This window comes from Dipodomys ordii, unplaced genomic scaffold (genome assembly GCF_000151885.1).
Source record: "Dipodomys ordii isolate 6190 unplaced genomic scaffold, Dord_2.0 Scaffold106, whole genome shotgun sequence".
Classification (NCBI taxonomy): Eukaryota; Metazoa; Chordata; class Mammalia; order Rodentia; family Heteromyidae; genus Dipodomys; species Dipodomys ordii.
The window spans coordinates 1-23,253 of record NW_012267322.1 but is presented as its reverse complement, the minus strand read 5'-3'; the positions used below and the strand labels follow the sequence as shown (position 1 = coordinate 23,253).

Genomic DNA, 23,253 nt, shown 5'->3' with positions numbered 1-23,253 from the left:
TCAATCCAGAGATCATATGAGACCTTCTCAAGATTATGCTGAAGGAGAACCTGGATTTATGCATGTGTTTACTCCTCCTCCTAGATAACTAGACAGTCAGCCTTTGGGAACTGCTGTCCAAAATTAATACTTTCTCTACACGTTAACTACTGACATCCTGAGAAAGGACTTAATTTGAAGGCTGGCCTCTTGAGAATGGTCTGCTCTCTAGCTTCAGCTTTGATCATAAATCTATTTCAATAGCCACATGATCTAGCACAATTTCTTAATATAAATGACTATGTACCTCAGTTAATTCTAACATCTCCATTAGAATGTCCAAAATACAAATAATCATATCACTAACATTGGTGAAAGCTTAACTATAAGCAAGGGGATTTTCTAAACTTTTTATCTGTATCAAATAATTTAATTCTTACACTCTGTGAGGCTATTCTGATGTTACTGAGGAAACAAAGGTGCATAGAGGTTGGGTAATGTGCCCAAGGTGGATTCAAAAGCATGCTATGTGCCATCAAAGGTTATTTTGCTAGGCAGAACACCCATAAATGTAAGGCATCTCCTACATATACTCTTGATATTAAAACAGCATGCTCATATGTGCATATTTTTTCTGTGACTCTTGTTTTAGATAGTAGAATGGTTTGTTTATATAAAAGTTGTTATTTATTTCAAGAAAAAAGATCACCCTCCCCCACGGTATAACTCCTGCTTTCACTGTATTTGATGTTGGTATAATTTGTGAAGGGGAAGGGAAAAAACAAATCCTTTAAATAGGGATACAGGTGGACCCATTGCAAAAATGTGATGTACAAGTCGTTGAAAACAAACTTTACAACTTTGGTGGGAGGGGAGGAGTATAGGGTGGGGGGACAGGGGGAGGATGGGAAGGGATGGGGAGGGGAAACAAAGGAGGAGGTTACAATGCTTGATAAGAAATGTACTCATTATCTTGCCCATGTAATTATAACCCCACTGTACAGTATTTTCACAATAAAAAAACTTAAAAAAAGATCAAATTTTCTCAAAGTAATTTAAAAATAAAAAATTAAGAAAAACATAAGTTTATGTCTGTTAAATGACAAATTTCAGATGAGATTCCCTAAATAATTGTATAGGTATAGAGTATTTTTTTTCATTTAACCAGAAATCTTCAGTAATCTAATTAAGATAATACATATTACACAAAAAGTCTATTCCCTGTAGAAGAAGTCCCATCTTCTCTCCCAATTACTATAAATGTATGTCTTCTACAGTCATCATGTCCCTGGTGACCAACTGCAATACAAAAATATAATGAATTTGTGAAATGCCATGGTCAGCTGCTTATAGTTTCTGCTGCAATCAGACCTTTTCCAAGCATGAAAGAGCAGCAAAGGCTAGAAATCGTTTGCAAGCATCCATTACTTTACATTAATATGGCAGAGGCAGTGCAGTGTGAACAATGGAAGACTCATTCTAGATAATCAGTGGGCACCCAGCAGCAGAATTACCTAGGCAACAGCAAATGATGGACCCCCAAGAGGTGAAGTTAGAATGGAAAAGGAGAGAGTTACCATTCAGAAATGCTAGCTAGCTTCCAGAAAGTACTTTTTTTCAGATAAGAAAAAAGAAAATCCCTAATAAATTTACTAATTATTAAATATATGAATTCAGCCTAACCCTAAGGTAACAGGCAAATATGCAGTATGAAATAGATTCTTTTCATATGAAAAATGTCAAATATTCTGTACTGACACAACAATGTTTTTGCACTGAAATTTTCAGAACATTTTTTTCAGGACTATCAGTTTCCTGAGGCACATGTGAAAATACTTTCTGTAGTGTGACACTGGGTTAGGCCATTCAGGAAACAGGTATTTCTCTTGTTAATGCTTCATAAAACTATGAAAATAAATGCTTCCCAATGCTTGACATCCCTTCCTTCCTCTATTCCTTCCTTGAATATATATTGGTTCTGCCATCTGATAACTACATGAAGCTGGAGAAACTATTTTCTCTGAAACACATATTATCCATCTGTAAAGCGGGTATAATATTTACCTCGGGAAAGCATTAAAATTAGATACAATGCATATAAAATATTTTATAAAGTATGCATAAAAAGTAGGAATGCAATTAACAACAGTTATTTTATTTCTCATTTATCTTGTGTAGTGTCGAATATCAAAGTAAGTTAAGGGAAGACAGAGAAAAATTACGTGTATTTACTACTGGGATCTTTTGTCAGTTATATAACCAATACTACAGCAGTAAGAAGAATGTTGTAAAATGCCATATACAAAGGGATTTGGGAAAGCAAACTTAACGATACAACTTCCAAAACCACATGAGTTGTTCTTTAGGTATAATTTATAAGATGGGCTAATATGGTCTCTTGCATTTTCCCCTTATCAAGTGTGACATGGGAAAGTGTTATAGTTTCCTAAGAAAAAAGATGGATCAGTGAACAGTTTGGAGTAAACTATTTTTCCAAATAATACTTTATCAGATAACATGAATAATTTCGGTGGTCAATTTACTAGGCTTGCAACTATTAAGGGTAATCACAACTGTGTAATGGCAAACGAACCTCTTTGATTCAGTGTTGAATAACCAAAGTTCTGAGGAAGCACTAATAGTCTATAGCAAAAAACCTCTCCTGCTCCTGGATTGCCAGGATTAACACTGTGAAAAATGGTAGTACTGCCAAATGCTATATACAGATTCAATGTGATACCTACCAATATTCCAACGTCATTCTTCAATGAAATAGAAGCAGTAACCCTAAAATTCATATGGAACAATAAAAGTACCAGAATAGCAAAAACAATCCTTAGCAGAAAGTACAGCCATAGTAACCAAAACAGCTTGGTACTGGCACAGAAGATACCTGAGGATGAATGGAATAGGACTGAAGACCCAGAAATGAACCCATAGACCTATAGCCACCTAATCTTCGATAAGGGAGCTAAAAAAAATAGAATGGAAGAAAGACAGTCTTTTCAGTAAATGGTGCGGGCCAAATTGGTTAAACACCTGTAGAAAACTAAAGCTAAATCTGTATATATCATCCTGCACTAGAATTAACTCCAAATGGATCAAAGGCCTCGAAATAAAAGCAGACTCCCTGAAAACACTACAGGAAGGAATAGGAGAAACTCTAGGGCTCCTTAGCACAGGCAGAAATTTTCTTAATAGAGTCCCAGAAACACAAACAAATCAAAGAAAGGTTGGACAAATGGGGTTGCATGAAACTGCAGAGCTTCTGCAAGGCAAAGGACATAGTTAGCAAGATCAATAGAAAGCCCACAGACTGGGAAAAGATCTTCACTAGCCATACAGAAGCCTAGGCTTCTGGTACTAGACAGAAGAGGGAGCCCATTGTCACTTGATTCTCATTCCTTTCCATATCCTAGGGAAATGACTATATAGATTAAAAAATAAATAAAATATTAAGTCCATAGCAATTAAGAAAACAGACAAGTCATCAGAAAACAAAATGTTAGATAACACATTTCTAAAGGAAAAGATATATGTACAAGGCCCTGCAATTAAACTCCAGTACTGACAAAAATCAAAAAAAAAAAGCAAACCAGTAATAATATGACAATCATTCTGTGTGAACACTGAAAATATATTGTGAATCAGTCACAAAAATACCACATACTATATGAAATTACGTATTTATATAAAATGTTTAGAATAAAGAAAATTATATAGATAGAAAGTAAACTAAAGTTTAGGGCTAAGATAAAAGTAGGGAAAACTGAGAGGAAGGGAGAATGATAAAATACGAAATTGATGCAAACACACTGAAAGTAATTGATTAAAATAAATGTTCAAAAAGTGCTAGCCATTATTGTTTATAAAAATTACTCTGAAAAGCCAAGGAACAACTCATAAAAAGCCTTCTGAAGATAAACTGTCCATTAAAACTAAAAACCTAGAAATAGGAACAAGATAGCTGAGACAGATTTTAATAATCGCCAGGGAAAAAAAAATCCACGGAGGCACAGTTAAAGGTGACAAAGGAATTTTATTAGTCAGTCTACAACACTGTCCTAGGTTACCTCAGTACTAAGAGCAACTGCAACCTCCAAGAAGGCAAGGGTTTTTTTCCTCCTTCCTACAAGCTTCACCTCTTGGTTCTCCAAGACATCTCTGCTCTATTCAGGCCTCTCTACCTCTCTGCAGGCCTCTCGGATCTCCACAGGCTTCTCTGCACACCTCTCCAACTCTCTACAGGCCTTTCCACAGCCCTCTCAGCTCTGTGTAGGCCTCTCTGCTCTGCACAGGCCTCTCCGCAGGCTCAGGTCCCCTGTCAGGCCATCCCGGGCCTCCCTGGTCCTCTCTGTCAGCCCCAGTCTCCCCTCAGGCTGTTATCGGGTCTCCTCAAGACTGAGGGGCCCCACAAGTGACCCTTTGACACCCTGTCCCCAAACAGCCTGGAGTGTGTATGTGGTGATGATGTCAGTGTGGGGAAGGGCTTCCTGCCCCTCAGGTTCTCACAAGATAACTATGACAGGACTAGAAACTAGAAATAAGGTAGGCTGGGATGGATAGAGTTCAGGATCTAAGGAATGGCTTTGAAATAAGATTTTTGAGATCCTGCATATGCCAGGCTTGCAAAGGCCTGCAGCATGAAACAAGTAGACATAGACAAGGAAATAAAATAAAGTCTAAGTTCTCTCTGGGTACACAACTGGGATATAGAAACAGAACAAAGACTGCAGGGGAAGCTTCAGTCCCAGTTCTTCAGCTGGGATACCAGTTGGACAATCTGAGTTTGGTAGCAACTTCAAAGTCCCAATGAACTGACCTACTATCTGCTTTACAACCCTAGTCAGAAAAGCTGTGATCCCCCCCAGTCCTTTACAATTTTGGTACCTGTAGTGACTGTGAAGAAATGACAAGTATACTCAACTTCTGCTCTTCAGGGGAACCAGCAAGTGGGCAGATTTACTTGTCAGCTGATCTTGGTGTCTCCTGGCCTACTCAAGAGTCACAGGAGATACAGAAATTGTGTATAACTCTCTATAGTAAAACACAAATTTGAATTGATAGACCATTTTTTTTTTTTGGTCCAGTTGTAGGGCCTGAACTCTGGGCCTGGCCACTGTCCCTCAGCTCTTCAGCTCAAGGCTAGCGCTCTACCACTTGAGCCACAGCACCACTTCCGGCTTTTTTCTTTTTGCTTATGTGGTGCTGAGGAATCGAACCCAGGGCCTCATGCATGCAAGGCAAGCGCTCTACCACTGAGCCACCTTCCCAGCCTGATAGACCATTTTTTTATCTGAAAGTATGAGGCCAACAGAATTGGTACATCCTTAGTGCTGAGAAAAACCAACTGTCAACCAGGAATTCTACATCCAAGAAAAAAAAATGCCCTTCAGGAATGAAGGCAACATACAGACATTCTCTGAGAAAGAAAAACAAAGAAACTTGTTTCTGCCATGCTTACCAAGAAATAATGTGAAAAAGAAGTTCTCTAAAGAGAAAAAAAAAAAAAACCAAGAAGGCTAGGACATACAGAAGGGAAAAAAATGATAGTATGGTTAAAACAAAACAAAAAACAACAACTGGAGGAAATTTACTTTGACCTCAATGAATTTCTTTAATTAAAGTTTATGGTTGAAACAAAATTATCACACAATCTAATCTGCTGCTAATGAACACATAGAAACTAGTTAATGTTCATTTAACCTGCAGGATGTCCTTCACTGTAAATAGTATACTCGGCTAGCACTGAGTATACAGTTCACCAATAAAAATAGATGGAGTATGTATACAAATAACAACTTGGAGAAAATTTATAGACAGTATATTGAATAAAAATGTTAAAAGTTAATCTCAAAGAGTTGTATAGTTCCACTTACATAACACTTTGAAATGAGTGAATTCTAAGTGCAAAACGCATTAGTGGCTGCCAGGGGTTAATGATTGAGGTTGTAATAACCAGCAGGGGCAAAAGCCACCTGCCTACCCCCACTGACATCATTGTGCAGGCTGCCCCCTTCTTTGGTTTAGGAGCCATTAGGCTTGGGGCAGGGCCAATGGAAGGAGCAGTTGGACAGTGGGAGGCTTGAGGCAGGCCAATAGGAGGAATAGCTGGAGTCGGGGCGTGGGCACAGCCTATATATATATATATATATATATAGGCTGCATGCTCCACGGAAAGGGGGTGGTGGTAGTGGAGAAGACAGAAGAGAGACCCGGTCCAAGAAAGAAGAGAGAGAAGCAGCAAGAGGCCTGCAGGAAGGCAAGAAGCCTTAGGAGAGGCCTGACCAGAAGGAGGAAGGGAGAATAAAGATCAAGGTTGCCCCTTTGGAGGTTTGAGGGTTTGCAGACTGACTAATAGGTGATTGTTTTGCTCCCAGGTCATAACACTGTGAAGGGGTGGGCATGGTTGTGTAAGGGTAAACTTATGGTAACATGGTAATAGTACAGGTAAGTAACTTGACTCTGGTAGTGGCTATACAAAGCTACCCATGACAAAAATGTACAGACCCACACACAATTACACACTGTGGGCATGTGTAAATTAGATGTATTATGTAAAATTAGATGTAAAATGTAAAGTAGATGGATTATCCCAATGTTAATTTCCATTTTCTTTGCTAAGTGAAGGGCTCATGGGTATGCCCTAGACATTTATTTGCAACTTCCTGTTGATCTGTACTTCATATGTGTGTGTATATATATATATATATTTTTTTTTTCTTTTTTTGTCAATTGTGGGGCTGGAACTCAGGGCCTGGATGCTGTCCCTGAGTCTCCTGTGCTCAAGGCTAGGGCTCTATCATTCAAGCCACTTCTGGTTTTTGAGTGGTTAACTGGAGCTATGAATCTCATGGGGACTTTCTGCCTGGGCTGGCTTTGAACTGCAACCCTCAGATCTCAGCCTCCTGAGTCGAAAAAATTACAAGCATGAGCCAGCAGCACCTGGCTTATATATATTTTATTAAATTCATTGTTTTTATTTTTTGGGCTTGAACTCAGGGCCTGGGAATGTCCCTAAGCTTCTTTTGCAAAGCTAGCACTATATCAATTGAGCAATAGTGACACAGATGGCTTTTTTTGGTTGTTGTTTATGTGGTATTGAGGAATTGAATCAGAGCTTCATGCAAGCTAGGCGAGCACTCTATGCTAAGCAACATTGCTACATTCCCAGCCCATTAAATTCATTTTTAAATTTTCTCTTTTAATGTTTGTATGCATAATACTTTATTTAAAGCTTTTTTAAGATATAATTTTATTGTAAAGATACTATACAGAGGTGCTACAGTTACATGAGTAAGGTAAATGAGTATATTTCCTATTGAGCAGTTACCCCCTCCTTTGTTTTTCCCCTACCAACCCTTTCCTCCCTTCTCCCCAATTTTCTTTAAATAGTTATAAAAAGGAATTTCAATTCAACATGTCAATGTTGCTTCTTCTATTGTTCTCTCCCCATCTATCCTGACCCCACCAACTCCCTTAAGTTACCTAGTTCTGCTGGGTGCTGGTGGCTCATGCCTGTAATCTTAAATACTCTGAAGGCTGAGATCTGTGGATCATGGTTCAAAGCCAGCCTGGGCAGGAAACTCTGTGACTCTTATCTCCAGTAAACCACTAGAAAACCAGAAGTGGTGCTGTGGCTCAAACAGTAGAGTGCTTGCCTTGAGCTGAAGAGAGCAGAGAAAGCACCCAGGCCCAGATTTCAAGACCCACGACAGACAAAAAAAAAAAAAGTTACCTAGTTTCATTTCACATATATACCCTGAGTAAATATTTGACTGCTCACATTTTAACTAACTGTGGCAAATAAGAATGAATAGAAATTAAACTATGACTACAAAATCAACAGAAGAGGTAGATCAATAAGTTAAAGAAGAGTTGTAATGCAAATGATAATGCACCTGATCCCCAGTACCACACATGCACACACACACAAAGAAGATACTCTAAATGTTACTTCTTATAATAAATATCTGTATTATAGCAAGATATGACTCTAAAACAATATAATTAAAATTATAGTTTTAATTAAAATAAAATTATAGAAATGAATATAGAAAAAGAATAAAAGAAATAGAAATCATTAAAGAAAATGTAAGAGACTCACAACATAGGACTGTGAATGTTTTTGTATACTAAAGACCAGAGGTCACAGGGTACCATTTTGGCCAGTTTGTTTTTAAAATGTGATTTACAGTGAATACCTAGCTTTTCTCTGTGATGTTTGCACATGCCTTAATTACTGTTCATAAAAATTTTGTTAAAATTTGTTCATAAAAATTTTGCTCATGAAGTCCTTTGAAGATCTTTTCATCTGTCCCCATAATGCAAGTCTGTGACCTATTACTTAATTTTCTAAGAAAAAGTATTGAGGTTTCATCATCTTAGAGAACTGGGACAAGCACAGAAATGATATGTAAATGTTATATGCGCATCTAAAAATGGCCTAAGGTAAAGGACAATTTTCATGGAACATGTCTGTAACATATTAATGAAAAGATTTTATGTTAGTAACATGTCTCTCAACTACTTCTAATCTAGAAACCACTAAGAATCACATGTTTTGTTGAAGACCAGCAAGAGTCAGAGAAATAGTGTGATAGAGGATACAAGGTCTTTCTTTTTCTCTCATTAAATAACTTACTGCTGTGTGTGCGTGTGTATGTGAGAGAGACCATCCACAAACACACACACACACACATGAAGTAACAATTCCATTTATAAGCATATCCCCTGTAAGTGCTGACACCATTTTTATTAAATGCATGTCAACTACTTAGAATCCCAGGCACACATTCAGGTTCATTTCCTTTCTCCTCAAGCAGTTTCTACAATCCAAAACATTTTCACTTTAACAGTCCTCGCTACTGGTATCATTTAATACATGAGTGTCTACTCTAGTCTACATCAATCTTGCTGATCCTGCAAACACTTATTTTGTTGACACAACACAGTCTAAATCCACAGCTACTAAATGTTCAAAAACTATTCCTTCCTCTAACCTGTTATCAACTGCTAAGGGCAACTTTGCCAGTGTGTCAGTTCCTCAGGGGACAGATACCAAGTATTTCATGTGATCCTAATCCCTTCTATTGTCACCAGCCTTTTGGCCCATGAACTGTATCCTCCCAAATATAATTGACCCCTTAAATTTAATCATTCGGAAGATGAAAATGCTTACCTGGAAAACACTTTATTTAGACACATTTTTATTTCCTCACTAACAAGAAGTCTTTTGGGGGCAGGGGTAGTGGTGGTGGTGCTGGTCCTGAGGCTTGAACTCAGGACGACCTACATGATGTCCCTGAGTTTTGTTTTGTTGTTTTTTTCCACAAGGTTAGTGCTCTACCACTTGAGCCAGAGCTCTACTTCTGGTTTTTTGGAGGTTAACTGGACATAACTATGTAACAGATTCTCTAGCTCAAGCTAACTTTGAAATGTGATCCTTAGTTCTTAGATTTTTGAGTAGCTAGGATTACAGGTGTGAACCACAGGTGCTGAGCTAACAAGTAGCCCTTTACAAACAACTAAATCTTAACTAACCAGGGAGAAATTTTCCTCAGGAACAAGAAAACTTTTTCAGAATAAAATTTTCTCTTTAATGAAGCCTATATGTCTTTAAATTAGTCTAAATTAAAAAGTACAGTATCTCCTTACCTGATTGGAGTACCTCATGCTCACGTTACGTTGATTCTGTGGCGGGACATAGCGCTGGATAGGATCAATATCTTTAGGACTGATTAACTCATCAGCTGAAAAGAAAAAGAAGGCAATATGCATTATAAAAATATATTAGCACAATACTCTAAACAAATTAGACAAGAGATATGTATAGGACACCTCTGTACAAAAGCAGAATATCCATTCTTAGAGCCCATAGAACACCCTCCAGAATGCAGTATATACTAGCACAGAAAAACCCTGAATAAATACATAAAGAGGCACTCATAATGTTCATTCATGCCTGTAATCTCAGAAACTTGGAAAATAGAATTTGGGACACTTGCAGTTCTAGGTAGCCCAGGCAAAAAGTTAGCAAGACACCATCTCAACAAGCTGGGCATCATGGTTCAAATTTATAAACACAGCTATGCACTAGATTTAGGTAGGAGGATCAAGGCCCAAATCTGGCCAACACAAAAAAAAAACCCACAAAGACATTATTAAAAATAACTTTAAAAACATTAAACATAACTATTTTTTTAGTTCTGGGGTTTGAACTCAGGGTTCTGTGTTTGCTAGACAGATATTCTACTTCTTGAGTCATGTGTCCAGCTACTTATTTAAAAAATAACTAAAGCAATAAATAGATAAATGAATGTTGAAATAAGGAAAAGTACATTGTTTTACTATGTGATAAAAATGAGAAGTAATAGTAATTTCAGAGATTCACAAATATATAGAAATTAATAGCTGGGAAGATGGCTCAGTTGTAGAGCGCTTGCCTTGCATGCTTGAGGCCCTGGGTTCGATTCCTCAGCACCACATAAGCAGAAAAAAAAAGCTGGAAGTGGCGCTATGGCTCAAGTGGTAGAGCGCTAGCCTTGAGTTGAAGAGCTGAGGGACAGTGCCCAGACCCAGAGTTCAGGGCATGACTGGACTCAAAAAAAAAAAAAGAAATTAAATACTATACTCCTAAATAACCAATAGATCAAGTTAGAAATTTAACAGTAAAATACAAAAGACTTTCAGGAGTAGAGGAACAGTTCAGTGGTACAGCAGTTGCCTAATATATATGTGATCCTATATCTCTGCTTGGGGAAGGGAGGGGGGCAATTGGAGGGAAAGAGGGAGAGAGAGAACAAGAAGGTGACTTTGATAAGATGAATGAAAATGAAGAAACAATGTATCAAATCATGATCACTTGATAGAGCAATGCTGATAGGTAAACAATAGCTATAAATATGCCTATATTAAATACAATAAAAATCCGAAATCAACATTCTATCTTTCTACCTTAGGGTGGTGGGTCAAAAAGAACAAAAAAATCAAAAGAGAAAAAATAACATAGAGCAAAAGTTGATAAAACAGAATATAAAGAAATATCAAAAATATTAATCAACAATAGATCTTGAAAAGTTAACTAAACTTAGAAACGCAGTTGCTAGACCCAAGCCACCTACCGACCACATGGGGAAAATACCACAGAGAAAGAAGGATAATACTCAAATTGTTAAATGATTAATGAAAGAAACATTATTATGCTTCTAAGGATTATAAGAGGATAATTTCAACAAATAAGTGTCCCATGTTGTACAGCATATATAAAAACAGAAAAAAAATCCTGGAAAGGCACAGACCACCCAAACTGACTCAAGATGAAAAGAAAGTTATAACAGATTTGTAAAAATAAAATGATTGAAACTTTTCACATGTGTATACATACAAAGGGCCCAGGACCACATGGCTTTACTGGCAAATTCCACCAAATAGTCCAAGAAAAAAATTTAAATCAAGCTTTCACAAACTTTTTGAAGATAAAGAAGACAAAATATGTTCTTGAGAAAATATTAGCAAACAAAATCCAGTGATGTATAAAAAGGATTATATAACATGACCAAGAAAGATTTTTCCATGAATGTTAAGGATGGCTTAATAATCTTAAATCAATTATTACAACACAGTCTACCAGGTAAAAGCTATGACAAGCACATCAACAGACAGAAAAAGTGTTTGATAAGATTTAAGTCTTTTCATAACAAAAAGCATATCCTACAAACTAGGGAGAACTTCCTCAATCTGATCTATTTAAAAAAAAAAAACCCTAAGCTAATATCAAACTCAATAGTGAAAAAATGAATGATTTTCCCCAGAGGTCAGAAACAAGACATACCCATCACTTCTTTCAACATTGTAATTGAGATGCTAGAGAAATTGAGCAAGAAAAAATAATAAAGGCATTCAGATTGTAAAGGAACCAGTTATAGTGTACTACTGTCAGACATATAGAACAATGGGACTGACTTGAAAATGCAGAAATAAAGCAGTACATTTATGACTAATAGATTTTGACAAGAATGGCAAAACAAAAAGAACACTTTTTAGAAAAGTAGTACTAAGACAACTGTATATTCAAAAGCAAATGATTCTAAGTGAATCAATTTGTTGTACTGCGTAGAGAAACTACAACTTAGTTAAAAAACTACATGTTAGAGTTAAGAGAAATCTTTTTAAGTATATTTTTATTGTAAAGATACTGTACAGAGTGGTTACAGTTACATGAGCAATATGAGTCCATTTCCTATTGAGCATTGTTACTCCCCCCATTGTTTTTCCCCTACCATCCCTTTCCTCCTCCCCACCTCAAATCTTGTGATTTGATTTTATTAAAAATTCAAGCATAATATAGATAACTAAAGAAATAATATCAACTAGTCCTCATCAAATCACAACTTTTTATTCCTTATAGGTCACTATCAAGAAAGTAAAATGATAGCCTATAGAATGAGAAGACATTGGTAAATCATTATCTTGTAAGGAACTTGTAAGCATAAAGAACTCTTAACAGCTCTATAATAAAAATAAATAAAAAGAAAAAAACCCTCAAAAAAAACGAAGCATAGAACTACACTATGATCCAGCAATTCTACTCCTTGTCATTTATCCAATAGAGCACAAACAATTGTAGAGCACATGGGCAGCCAAGATGGCGCTGGGAGAGGGTTGAGTGGGCAGAGCCCAATTGATCGGCCCATTGGTGCCTAACCAGCCCCTGAAGGCTCAGGTGAATGATAGGTGTGACCTTGACAGTGATTGGTTCCTCTTCCTCCCTTACCATACCACCCACCCTTTTTGTCTTTAAAAGGGGCTGCTCTCTGTTAATAAACGAGTTTTCTACCTGCTGGATTTGGCTCCCTGCTGTGTCTGATTGTCTCCTGGGCTGAGGGAGGCTAGGGAACGGGCTAGCGCCCGCACTTACCTTTCCTCGGACCCCATCTGTCTTTTGTGGGATGGATGAAGACCCAACAAACAATGATACACTAAAGCCATCACCACAAACATGTTTACTGCAGCATTATTTACCGTAGCCAAGATACGGCATCAGCCCAGGTACCCCTCCATGGACAATTGGTCAAGAAAATGTGGTATCGTTCTCATCCACAAAAAAGAATGATACATACATTACTGTACCATTCATAGATAAATGGAAAAGACTTGGAAACAATTAAGAGAAGTAAGCCGGAGAAACACAGTTTGCATGGTTTCTCTCTTTTGTGGGGGCTAGAATGTGCTGATACATCTAGAAGTAAACACACTGGGTGGTAATCAAGCAGTTATAAATTAACTGAAGCATAATAGACTCTATAGAGAGCGAAAATTGTGTAATTCCTTAGAAAGACTAAGTAAAAGTACAACAAAACAAGTGCCAGGAAATGGGTACCTATAAGGGATTGGGGGAAAAGGGAGAAGGGAGAAGAATGAACAAGGGAAATGAATAGAATGCAGGCAAAAATGCCTTGTACATGCCACAGAACTTAGAAAAATAAGGGAAGGAGTGGGCTGAAGGGGTTGAAGGGATGGCACAGATCAAGATGCATTGTTTACAGAAAATGCTTCATTAAATTGCAGAAATTTCAATATATAACAAAAATAAAGAAAAGTAAGGGAAAGGGTGGGATGTGAGGAAAGGGGTGGGGCAGGAGGGGTGGGTAAGAATGTTTAAAAGGGATGATATTGATCAAGAGGCACAGTATTCATAAACTGCTCTGCTGAATGGCAACGCCTTTGTACACTATTTAAATTAATTTAAACAACTTAAAAATAACCACAATTGAGGGTGCTAAAAGCTCATGCCTTTAATCCTAGCTACTCCAAAAAGTCCTTGAAACTCTTCAACTAAGCACACAGACACACGCACCCACACAGATACACAGACACTCACATAGAAACCCCCCCCCCAACACACACACTCAGAGCCAGAAGTAGAGATGTGACTCAAGTGGTAAAGCACTAGATGAGTAAAAAAGCTCAGGGACAGTGCACAGGCCCTGATTTCAAGCCACAGAATAGCACCAAACAACAAAACAAAAACCACCTGACTAGATATTAATTCAAAGAAGTTAAATAAATTATCAGTAAGCACATAAAATACTCAGGAGTCTGTGATCTGAGGACTGCAGTTCAAATCAGGAAAGTCTGTTAGACTCTTATCTCCAATAAACCACTCAGAAAATGGGAAGTGGCACAGTGGCTCAAGTGGCAGTGCGCTTTAGCCTTGAGCTGAGGGACAGAGTTTATGCCCAGTTCAAGCCAATGACTGTCAAAAATAAATAAATAAATAAAAGATGCTCCACAACTCATTTCTTGGAAATGCTAATTAAAACCACAATTGAGAGATTAATTTGAATCCATTATAACTAGGATAATTAAAAATAATAGATAAGAACTAGTGTTAGCATGGATGTGAAGGCAAAATGAAACAGTTGCTGTAGATAACACTTGAAACTGTAAGTGAGAAGTCAGACACAAAAGGTTATTTGTTATTTGATTTGGAGCATAGGCATAGGTATTTAGCATAGCATGATTTGGGGAATAGGCATAGGCATCTAGCATAGGCAAAAGAAAGTAGATCAGGGACTGTTTAGTGCTGAGCCAGGGTGGGGGTGGGGAGAAAACAGAACTAAGAAAGGGATTAAAAGAAAATGGGGAAAGACTGGCATTTGAACTCAAGACCTTATGTTTGCTACGTAGGTGCTCAACCACTTGAGCAATTCCAACAGCCCCATCCTCCTTTTAAGAACTTTTCTGACATGGTCAAACCTTATAACTCAGGGTGGTCTCAAATTCACAATTCTCCTGCCTTAGCCTCCTGAGTGTTGATATTACAAATGTGTATCACCACACCCAGCTAGGGTAGCAGTTTCATAAAGACATTGAAAATGTTAAATGCGATGTAATTCTCTATGAACTAAAACCATTGCATTTTAAGCTTTACAAAATATATAAGCCATTTAAAAAAATAAGGTGCACATACTGTTAAGGAAAGAAGCCAGTTAGTTGAGGAGAGATGTGTCCTGACAATAATCGCTAAAAGGTTTCTGAGAGGAGTCCCATAGAAAAGTTTTTTTTAAAAAATGTGGTAATACTTTTTGCAACGTTTGATAAAAATCCAAGGATAGAGCAATTGTCAATTAAAATAGGAGGATGAGGGTGAAGGTAGGAGAGAAGGCCTTGAGTCAGTGGTTCTCTGCTATCTTTTCCAACACCTGGGTGACAAACATTGGCAATTGAAGCCATTGTATCTGGGTTTCTCTGAGGCCCTGGAGGGAAGTATGCTTGGAAGAGAAGGTGATGGGAAGTCCTCCTGAAATGTAACTCCACACAATCCTGTAGTGTAAGTTAGCAGTATCTATGCAAATTTATACTAGACATATTCTCCAACCCAGCAATTCCACTTCTAGAAAGCAAGGTATGTAAATGCACATGCCAATTAGTAGGAAGGTAACTACAAAAAAGAAAAAAGCAATGGACTTCTTTTAAAATGAGATAGCACACATTTGCATTTTTTTCTGCACTTAGGCTCCATGAAAATATCTTCATTTCATTCTTGATCTCTGGACATGTAGCCTCAACATTATTTTGAGCTCCATATAAATATCTATGTATAATCTTTAAAAAAATTAAAGGTTGGGTGCTGGTGGATCTGGCAGGTGCTGGTGCCTCACTTCTGTAATCTTAGCAACTCAGCTGAGATATGAGGGTCCTAGTTTGAAGTTCAAAGATAATTAAAAAGATCTATGAACAGGGTAGCTGTCTTTAAAACTTGAAAAAAGTTATTGTTAATATCTGTATTTTGTAAGCAGTAAATATTCTCTCAGTTTACCTTGATTCATATTGAGAATCAAAAGAAAATTAAAAGAATTAGAATAGTCTTCAATATATGCATGTATTGTACCTCACAAATCAGTACAATATTGTCAAAAGAAATTAAAAACACTGTAACAATAAGATATACAAGACACTATGTTGAAAATGAACTTTATAACCTGGGGAGAAGGGAGGAGTTGGGGAGGTGGGGAGGATGGAAGGGGAAAAACAAAGAGGGGGTAAATGATCAATAGGAAATGTACTCATTACCTTACTCATGTAACTGTAACCCCTCTGTACTGTATCTTTATAATATAAATATATTTTTAAAAAGAAATTAAAATAAGAATTAAGAATTTGGGTTTTTCAAACATAAAAACTTCAAGAGTATTTGCAAAAAGAAACTAATTCTTATTTGTTAGGAAAATTACACAAAATAAAATAGTCTCAAGTAGATAATTCACAGAGCAAAATTATGAGTTTTGCAACCCAATTTCCAGTTAGGTTGACTCAGTAATACATATAAAATGAGCCATTTGAAGAAAAAATGTTGATCCTCAACCTAATGTATTATACTAAAGAATTATAAGCATCATATATACATAAACACATGCACACAAACACACACACACATACACACAAATAGATATATTTGACTCAGTTGGTTAAGAGAGAAAGACATTCTGAGAATGAATATTAAATTCCAAGACAAAAATTACTTAGAAAAACACTGAAAGATCTGAATCCATAACGGTTTTTAATTTCATTCATTAAAAGGTAGCATAAGCAAACATAAACAAGGTAGAAAGTATCCATTTTTGTTTTATTTTTTTTTTGCAGTTTGAACACTTACTTAGGCAGGCACTCTACTGCTGATCAATGCCGCCAGACTTTTCATACAGTACATATTTTTCAGATAGTATTTCTCTTCCTTCTTCCCTGTCTCTCCCCTCTTCCTCTCCCTCTCCTCTGGCTTCTTAGTGGTTAACTGGAGGTAAGAACCTTAGGGCTTTTCCTGCCCAGGTTCACTTTGAATCATGATCTTCAGATCTCAGACTCTTGAGCAGCTAGGAATACAGACGTGAGCTACTAGTGTCTCACTTTTTGCTGGCCCAAGCCTGCACTGTGATCTTCCTATTTTATGCTTCCCTCTTTAATTGGGATGACAGTTATGTGTCACAGCAGCCAGTGGTTGAGAAAGACTCACAAACTTGTTGGCAGGGCTGGCCTTGAATTCTGATACTTGTAATGTTAGCTTTCTGAGTAGCTAAGATTATAAATGTGTGCCCATGGAGCTTGAGAGAGGTTTTAATATACTTTAATATAATATTCATACACACTGATAAGAAAAGCCATAAAACCAGAGTTTAATGAGCAGAGCATATTTAACTATAGGAAAAAAAGCCTCAGAAAAGTTATTTTTAGCAGCATATAAACAAAAGCAAGGTGCAATTTAATATCTTAGTAGGTTAGCAATATTTTTTCGGTCAGAATATTTAATGGCATGGATGTTAATGATGATGTAGTACTTTATATATTCCTGAATAAATCAACACACTGTAATGCACTGTGACTATGGGTGAAGTACAAAATTTTTAGGCTTTAGTTCCTTACATGTATTACATCATAACTGTCTCATAGAGAGCTTAGGTGTATTATTAATGATAATATTTGTAAAAGGCAGAGCACAGGCAGAATCTGACAAAGTTTGATTTTAATTATTAGCATTTATGATCATATATATATGTGTATGTGTGTGTGTGAGAGAGAGAACCACCTACTAAGACATTAAACATTACAGTTTCTCATTCAAATTTACTAATTTATTTGGAGGGGGGAGTCAGTTTTTACATAAAATTTCTAGCCCTATTAAAATACAATGGAAATATTTCATTTTGAGAAAACTAGTTATTTGTATGATAACTTTAAGAAAGAATTTCTGCCTAGGTGAAGCCTGTAGAGTAGAACTACATGTTTTCTCATGATGCTGATAATATTTGCTGTGCACTTTAGGTCACTTAACAATCACACAGACATGATGAAAATGCTTAGAAATTGATGTCTTCATGTTTCAAGTTGCCTGGAGATAGGAAATCTCTTAGGAACAGCCAAATAGAAATATATCTGTACATTCTTATCTACCCATTTTATCTTTAACGGGGTAGAAACAAAACCATGTGCTATCTTGAGTAAGGAGTCAATTGTATTTGAAGTCAAAAGACCAATGAAAATCAAGACTTCTGTTTCATATATACTCATACTGCTAGGAGGCATTTGAACAATGACTAACTTGAAGCATTTCCAGACTTCAAAAAAAGTGGCTTCTATATTTAAGGTCTGTTCAGCAAGAACCATGGTGTACTGGAATTAGGACGTATTATATCAGAACAATTAGTCTTCTCTCAAAAAAAGAGAGAAGTATGACTTTTAGTTTTCAATATAGAGCTAATAAAAATCACAGTGGCCACAAAAGAGGTGGTTTCTACAAAGACAAATAGAATCAGGGAAGGAAAGAATCGTTAAGCAGTAAGAAAGAAAACATTTTCATAAATTTTGTTTTCATTGTAGTGAATTTTTTGGTTATGGTGATAGCTGCAAGGTGAACCTAGGAGTATCCAGGACTGCCTGCCTGAAAAGTGCTGTACAACAATGGTTCTCATATATTATCTCTTAAATTGTAATTAAGTTGAAGGAGGGTAGAGAGAACGAAACAGAGGACCAGTTTGTATTTCTCCTAAAATGAATGCTTTGTGTACTATTTTATTAATAATTAATCTTTATAACATAAAAATAGGGAAGTTTAAAAACTTCTTCTAGTCACAAAGGAAAGATAGTAGGCGGTAGAACTCATATTCAAACATTGATGGCCAACCACTGATTTTCCCACTATTTTTCAGGAATGAAAAGGAAGAAAAAGTAAAGAAGTGAAAGTTGAGGAAAAGATGTAAAAGAAAACATAGTAATGTCAGAAAAGTAGTCTTCATTGAATTATTGAACAATCCTAATTAACTCAAGCTTTCATTCCAGAACATACAAACTAGCAAAGTATTCAGGTAAATGAAAATGTTCCTAAATTTATGAAAGATCTTTTTTTCTTTAGGGAATGATTATCATTCAGTTTCTTTGGAGCACTAAAAAGAGGCTTTAAAAGTGATTAAATATAGACATACTTTAAAATATTCAAGTGTTATGTACATTGAGATTTCCCTGCTTTATATCCTAGATTCTTAAAACCTTTGATAAGTCATTATTAATGACCAAATTTATTTTCCTGTAGATTTGTGTAATGATTATTAATACTCAATAAACATGTAACCGTGTGTGTTAGTTCCTTTCTTTATGACTGACAAACTAACAGATATAATTTAAGAAAGGATAAACTTATTTGGAGTCATATTTTCAAAGGGTTCTGTTCATGGTCTCCTGAATTCAGTTCGTTGTATGTTACCCAAACACTCAGGAGCCATTGTAATTGTAGTCCACGGAAGCCAGATTATGTTTTATTTTAACCCTTGATGTTCATTATGTTTAAAAAATATCCACCCTAAAAATCCATGTTTCTCTTCATAAAAATTATATAATATGTAAGTTCTAATCTTCAATGGTTTGTGATCTTTCAATAATATTTGAATGAGATTATCTCTATAAATGTGATATTTCTTAAAAGTGAGGCAACTAATATGTACACTGAATAAAAACAGTTATATAATTAATTTAGAGAAGTTTTAGAGTAAAATTATCACTAACTTTGTTAAATCTCATTAGTCCCTTAAATTCAAAAATATTTCAACCGAAAGTTTATTATTATTATTTTTTCCAGTCATGGGGCCTGAACTCTGGGCCTGGGTGCTATCCCTCCCTCCCTTCCTTCCTTCCTTCCTTCCTTCCTTCCTTCCTTCCTTCCTTCCTTCCTTCCTTCCACCCTTGCTTTCTTCCATCCATATCTTTTTCTTCACTTTTTCTTCTTTTCCTCCTTTCTTCTTTCCATCCTTCATTCCTTCTTCCTTATTTTAAAAGCTCAACTTGCCAATGGAGAATGTAGTCAATTGTGTATTCCTAACTCATCAACCTTGTCAGTTTTATGCAGTGGCTTTATATAACAGCACTCTTCTGATTGTATCAATCCTAGGCTGAATAGTTACCAAAAGACAGGAAGGAAAAGGCTTCAACTTCAAAGCTCAGGTCCTAGATATCAGTTTTTCACTCCCAGAATCAAAGAAAAAGTTTCCAGGTTTATAATATCTAAGTGAAAGGAAATGTATAAAATTGTATAAATTTATATAAATGTATAAAATATGAATAAAATGTATATAAATGTATGTATATAGGTATATAATATGTATGAAAATGTATGCAAATTGTATAAAAATAATAGTAAAATTCTTATATTTACACAGGTTAACTATATCTCTACTAAAATACATTTTGGGAGGGGGGAGATGGGAAGGGATGGTAAGGGGAAGCAAAGGAGGAGGCCACAATGCTTGATAAGAAATGTACTCATTATCTTGCTCATGTAATTGTAACCCCTCTGTATGGTATTTTCACAATAAAAAAGAAATTTATACTTTAGTTAAAAAAATAAAATAAAATACATTTTATTTGCATAACAAACATTCTATCTAGCTAGCTAGCTAGGTAGCAGGACAGAGCTAGGCTCACACCTATAATCCTGTCTACTCAGAAGGATCTCTATTCAAAGTCATCCCAGGCAAGAAAATCCAAGACACTCTTATCCTAAATTAACAACAACAACAAAGCAAGAAGTGGACCTGTCACTCAAGTGGTAAAGCATCAGCCTTGAGCAGAAAAATCATGAAACCCTGACAACCTCTTAGTACCAGCACACAAAAACACAAAAATACAGTTTGTTAGTAAGATGGAAATAATACTCTAGTAAGTAATAATCTTTCCAATTTGGCTTTATTTCATATGTATTTATTCCTCCATTCATTAAAAAATACAATGTTAATTCCTTGTCAAAAAGCTATCCTTTTGTAGAAAAAAAACTTGTCTATATGTTTTATAATTAGCACTAAATGTATAAAGAGACTTAGAAAATAATAAGGAGCAAACTGAAACAATTTTAATTTTCTTTGTTTAGTGTCTGTCTGCTCTTATATATCATTTGTATAAAGACTAAATAAAAATGTTTGCCTTTAACATGTTTCACCTAATAGAATGTACAAAGAAACCAAAAAGGATTTGGTAATACACAAAATTATTTGAGCATTTATACATAAAATGCTAGAAACAATGAAGATAGTAAGAGTAACTCACACAGTAAGCAGCTTTTTGTTTTGTTTTGTAGGACAGGTAGATAGATTGTTTAATAATCAACTTATCATGCAGGGATTATTATAAACTAATAGTCCACTTCATAAAAATCCTAGTAATACTTGAATTTTTAGCAAGGAATGGGCCAGGAAAATGCATAATAATTTTTTTGTGCTTAACACATTTGCCATTTTTAATGTATATAAGAATACTCTGATTCAGCTACAGTTGTAGAAAAACCTAAAAAATAATCTTCAAAGAATTATGAATAAATAGCCCTTTTGAACTCCCAGCTAACCAAGAAAATTGCTAACATGTTCTGATTGGAAAAAAGAGAACTTTCAAAATGACAATTCCTTATGGCAAGTAGTTTTCTAAAGCAATGTTCAAAGATAACTGCTATATTAAATAAGAAATTGTCTTATAGCACATAAAAGTAACGCAAAATTCTTATAGGCTTATGTTAGAAACCCATCTATTAAGCGGAATGCAGTTTTTTCAATGGCCATACATACCTATATGACTAGCAGAAACCATTCATCATCATTCAGTAAATAGATATGTTAATTTACCTCTAAGTTCTACGAAACTCTCTAAAGAACTTTTTACAGCATGAAATACCAACTAAATTCAAGAAAAAATCATTACCAAAGACATACTTACTTCTAACCACCTGATAACAAAGGAAGATAAAAAATTCTCAATTTTCTCCACTTACCCAGGAGTTGTGCAATGATATAAAGAGCCTGTCCCCAGAGAAACAGTTTTCCATCACGACCACAGTTGCTAGGAAATCGTTTTTGACTACCAGGATCTCTTTTCTCATATTCTACAAAGTCAGCAGGCACATAATAGTACTTTGGTACGACAGGATATCCTACAGAGTTTAAAAATAAGCACATATAAAATATAACACATCAATGTCCTCCCAAAAATCCCTTAAAAATCTGCAATGACTAAATAACACAGAACAGTGATCCAGAGTTAGCAGATTTGAGAATCTTTTGAAAAATGGGCTTTCTGGTTCCTGTAATAAATATTGTCTTTAAAACTTAACAGCTAACTGTTAAACGTTACTCAGCAATGTACACATCTTATTTAATATTTCATTTTAACATCTGTAAATGAATCACCAAATATGCAAATATTTAGCAGTTTAAACCAAGCTATATTTAGTAGGATTAATCTATTGAAGCTTCAGAAAGGATACTGTATAATCTTAAGTGAGTGATTCTAACTCTAAGTCATTCCTTGGAGCAAAAAATTTTCTAAAAAGTCCTATTTAAATATTAAGCCCATCATCTGCCAGTCAAGATCACTGAAAGAAAAAGCCCTTCTTTCCTTGTGACCAACCCATTAGAAAATATTTCTTGGAAAAAGGAAATTATTATGTAGAGGATAGAATCTATTGAAGACATTTTGCAATATCAACTCAAAGCAAACCTAATTTTCTTAAGAAAATCATGCATTTTCCCCCAAAATTTGCTTCCTTCTTTGTGTATTGATTAATTACTTCCAAGCTCCCAAGATACCTAGAACATGGAATTTCTTTGAGGATTAATTTATTCAGAAAAATCACTTTTATTCTTTTACTGTCCCCATTGATATTTGTTCTGAAACCAATAAATCCATTTTGACCATTTAAAAACATTAAATCCATCCTTAAAGGATGAAATTTAACACAATGGCAGACATTCAATATACAGTGCTAATGATCCTACAGAAGCAACACTGAAGAGAAGGCTAGAAAGTTCATGGCAATGCTATTGCCTTTGGATGAGAGCAGAGCCTCTGCAAGTAGCCTACTGGGTTATGAAGCAGTACTCACCTGATCACATAAGTTTAGATGACCTGGATAAAAAATAAGGCATTTTCTAATACTGGCACACTACAGAGTAAAGGTGTTACACAGTAACAGTTAAAAAAAAACCTCTGCTTACATAATTATCTCAGTATTACTGCAGCCACAACTGTCTAAATCCATCTCTGTTCTTGTCTTACCTAATTAGCAACTTTTACAAAAGCGCATTTCATTAAAAGAAATTTATAAAGATTTGTCATTCTAATTTCAGTTGAGTTCTTATTCACATTTTTAAATGGATATAAATTCTTATGATTTAAACAAATTACTGTTATGGCAATATACAGTTACATCAGTCAAGTAATGAGTATATTTCCTTTTGAACAGTG

General features: G+C 35.6%; 1 protein-coding gene across 1 annotated transcript in view; it reads right to left on the bottom strand.

Annotated features, from left to right (window-relative positions):
- The window catches only part of LOC105994397 (phosphorylase b kinase regulatory subunit beta), a 93,731-nt gene extending 71,766 nt beyond the window's left edge, over positions 1 to 21,965 (bottom strand). The window contains exons 1-2 of the mRNA XM_013027880.1: positions 21,782 to 21,965; positions 9,637 to 9,731 (exon numbers count right to left, since the gene is read on the bottom strand). Of these exons, the coding sequence (XP_012883334.1) occupies positions 9,637 to 9,731; positions 21,782 to 21,965 (279 nt within the window). The remainder of the gene's footprint in view (positions 1 to 9,636; positions 9,732 to 21,781) is intronic.
- Positions 21,966 to 23,253: the final 1,288 nt, after the last annotated feature.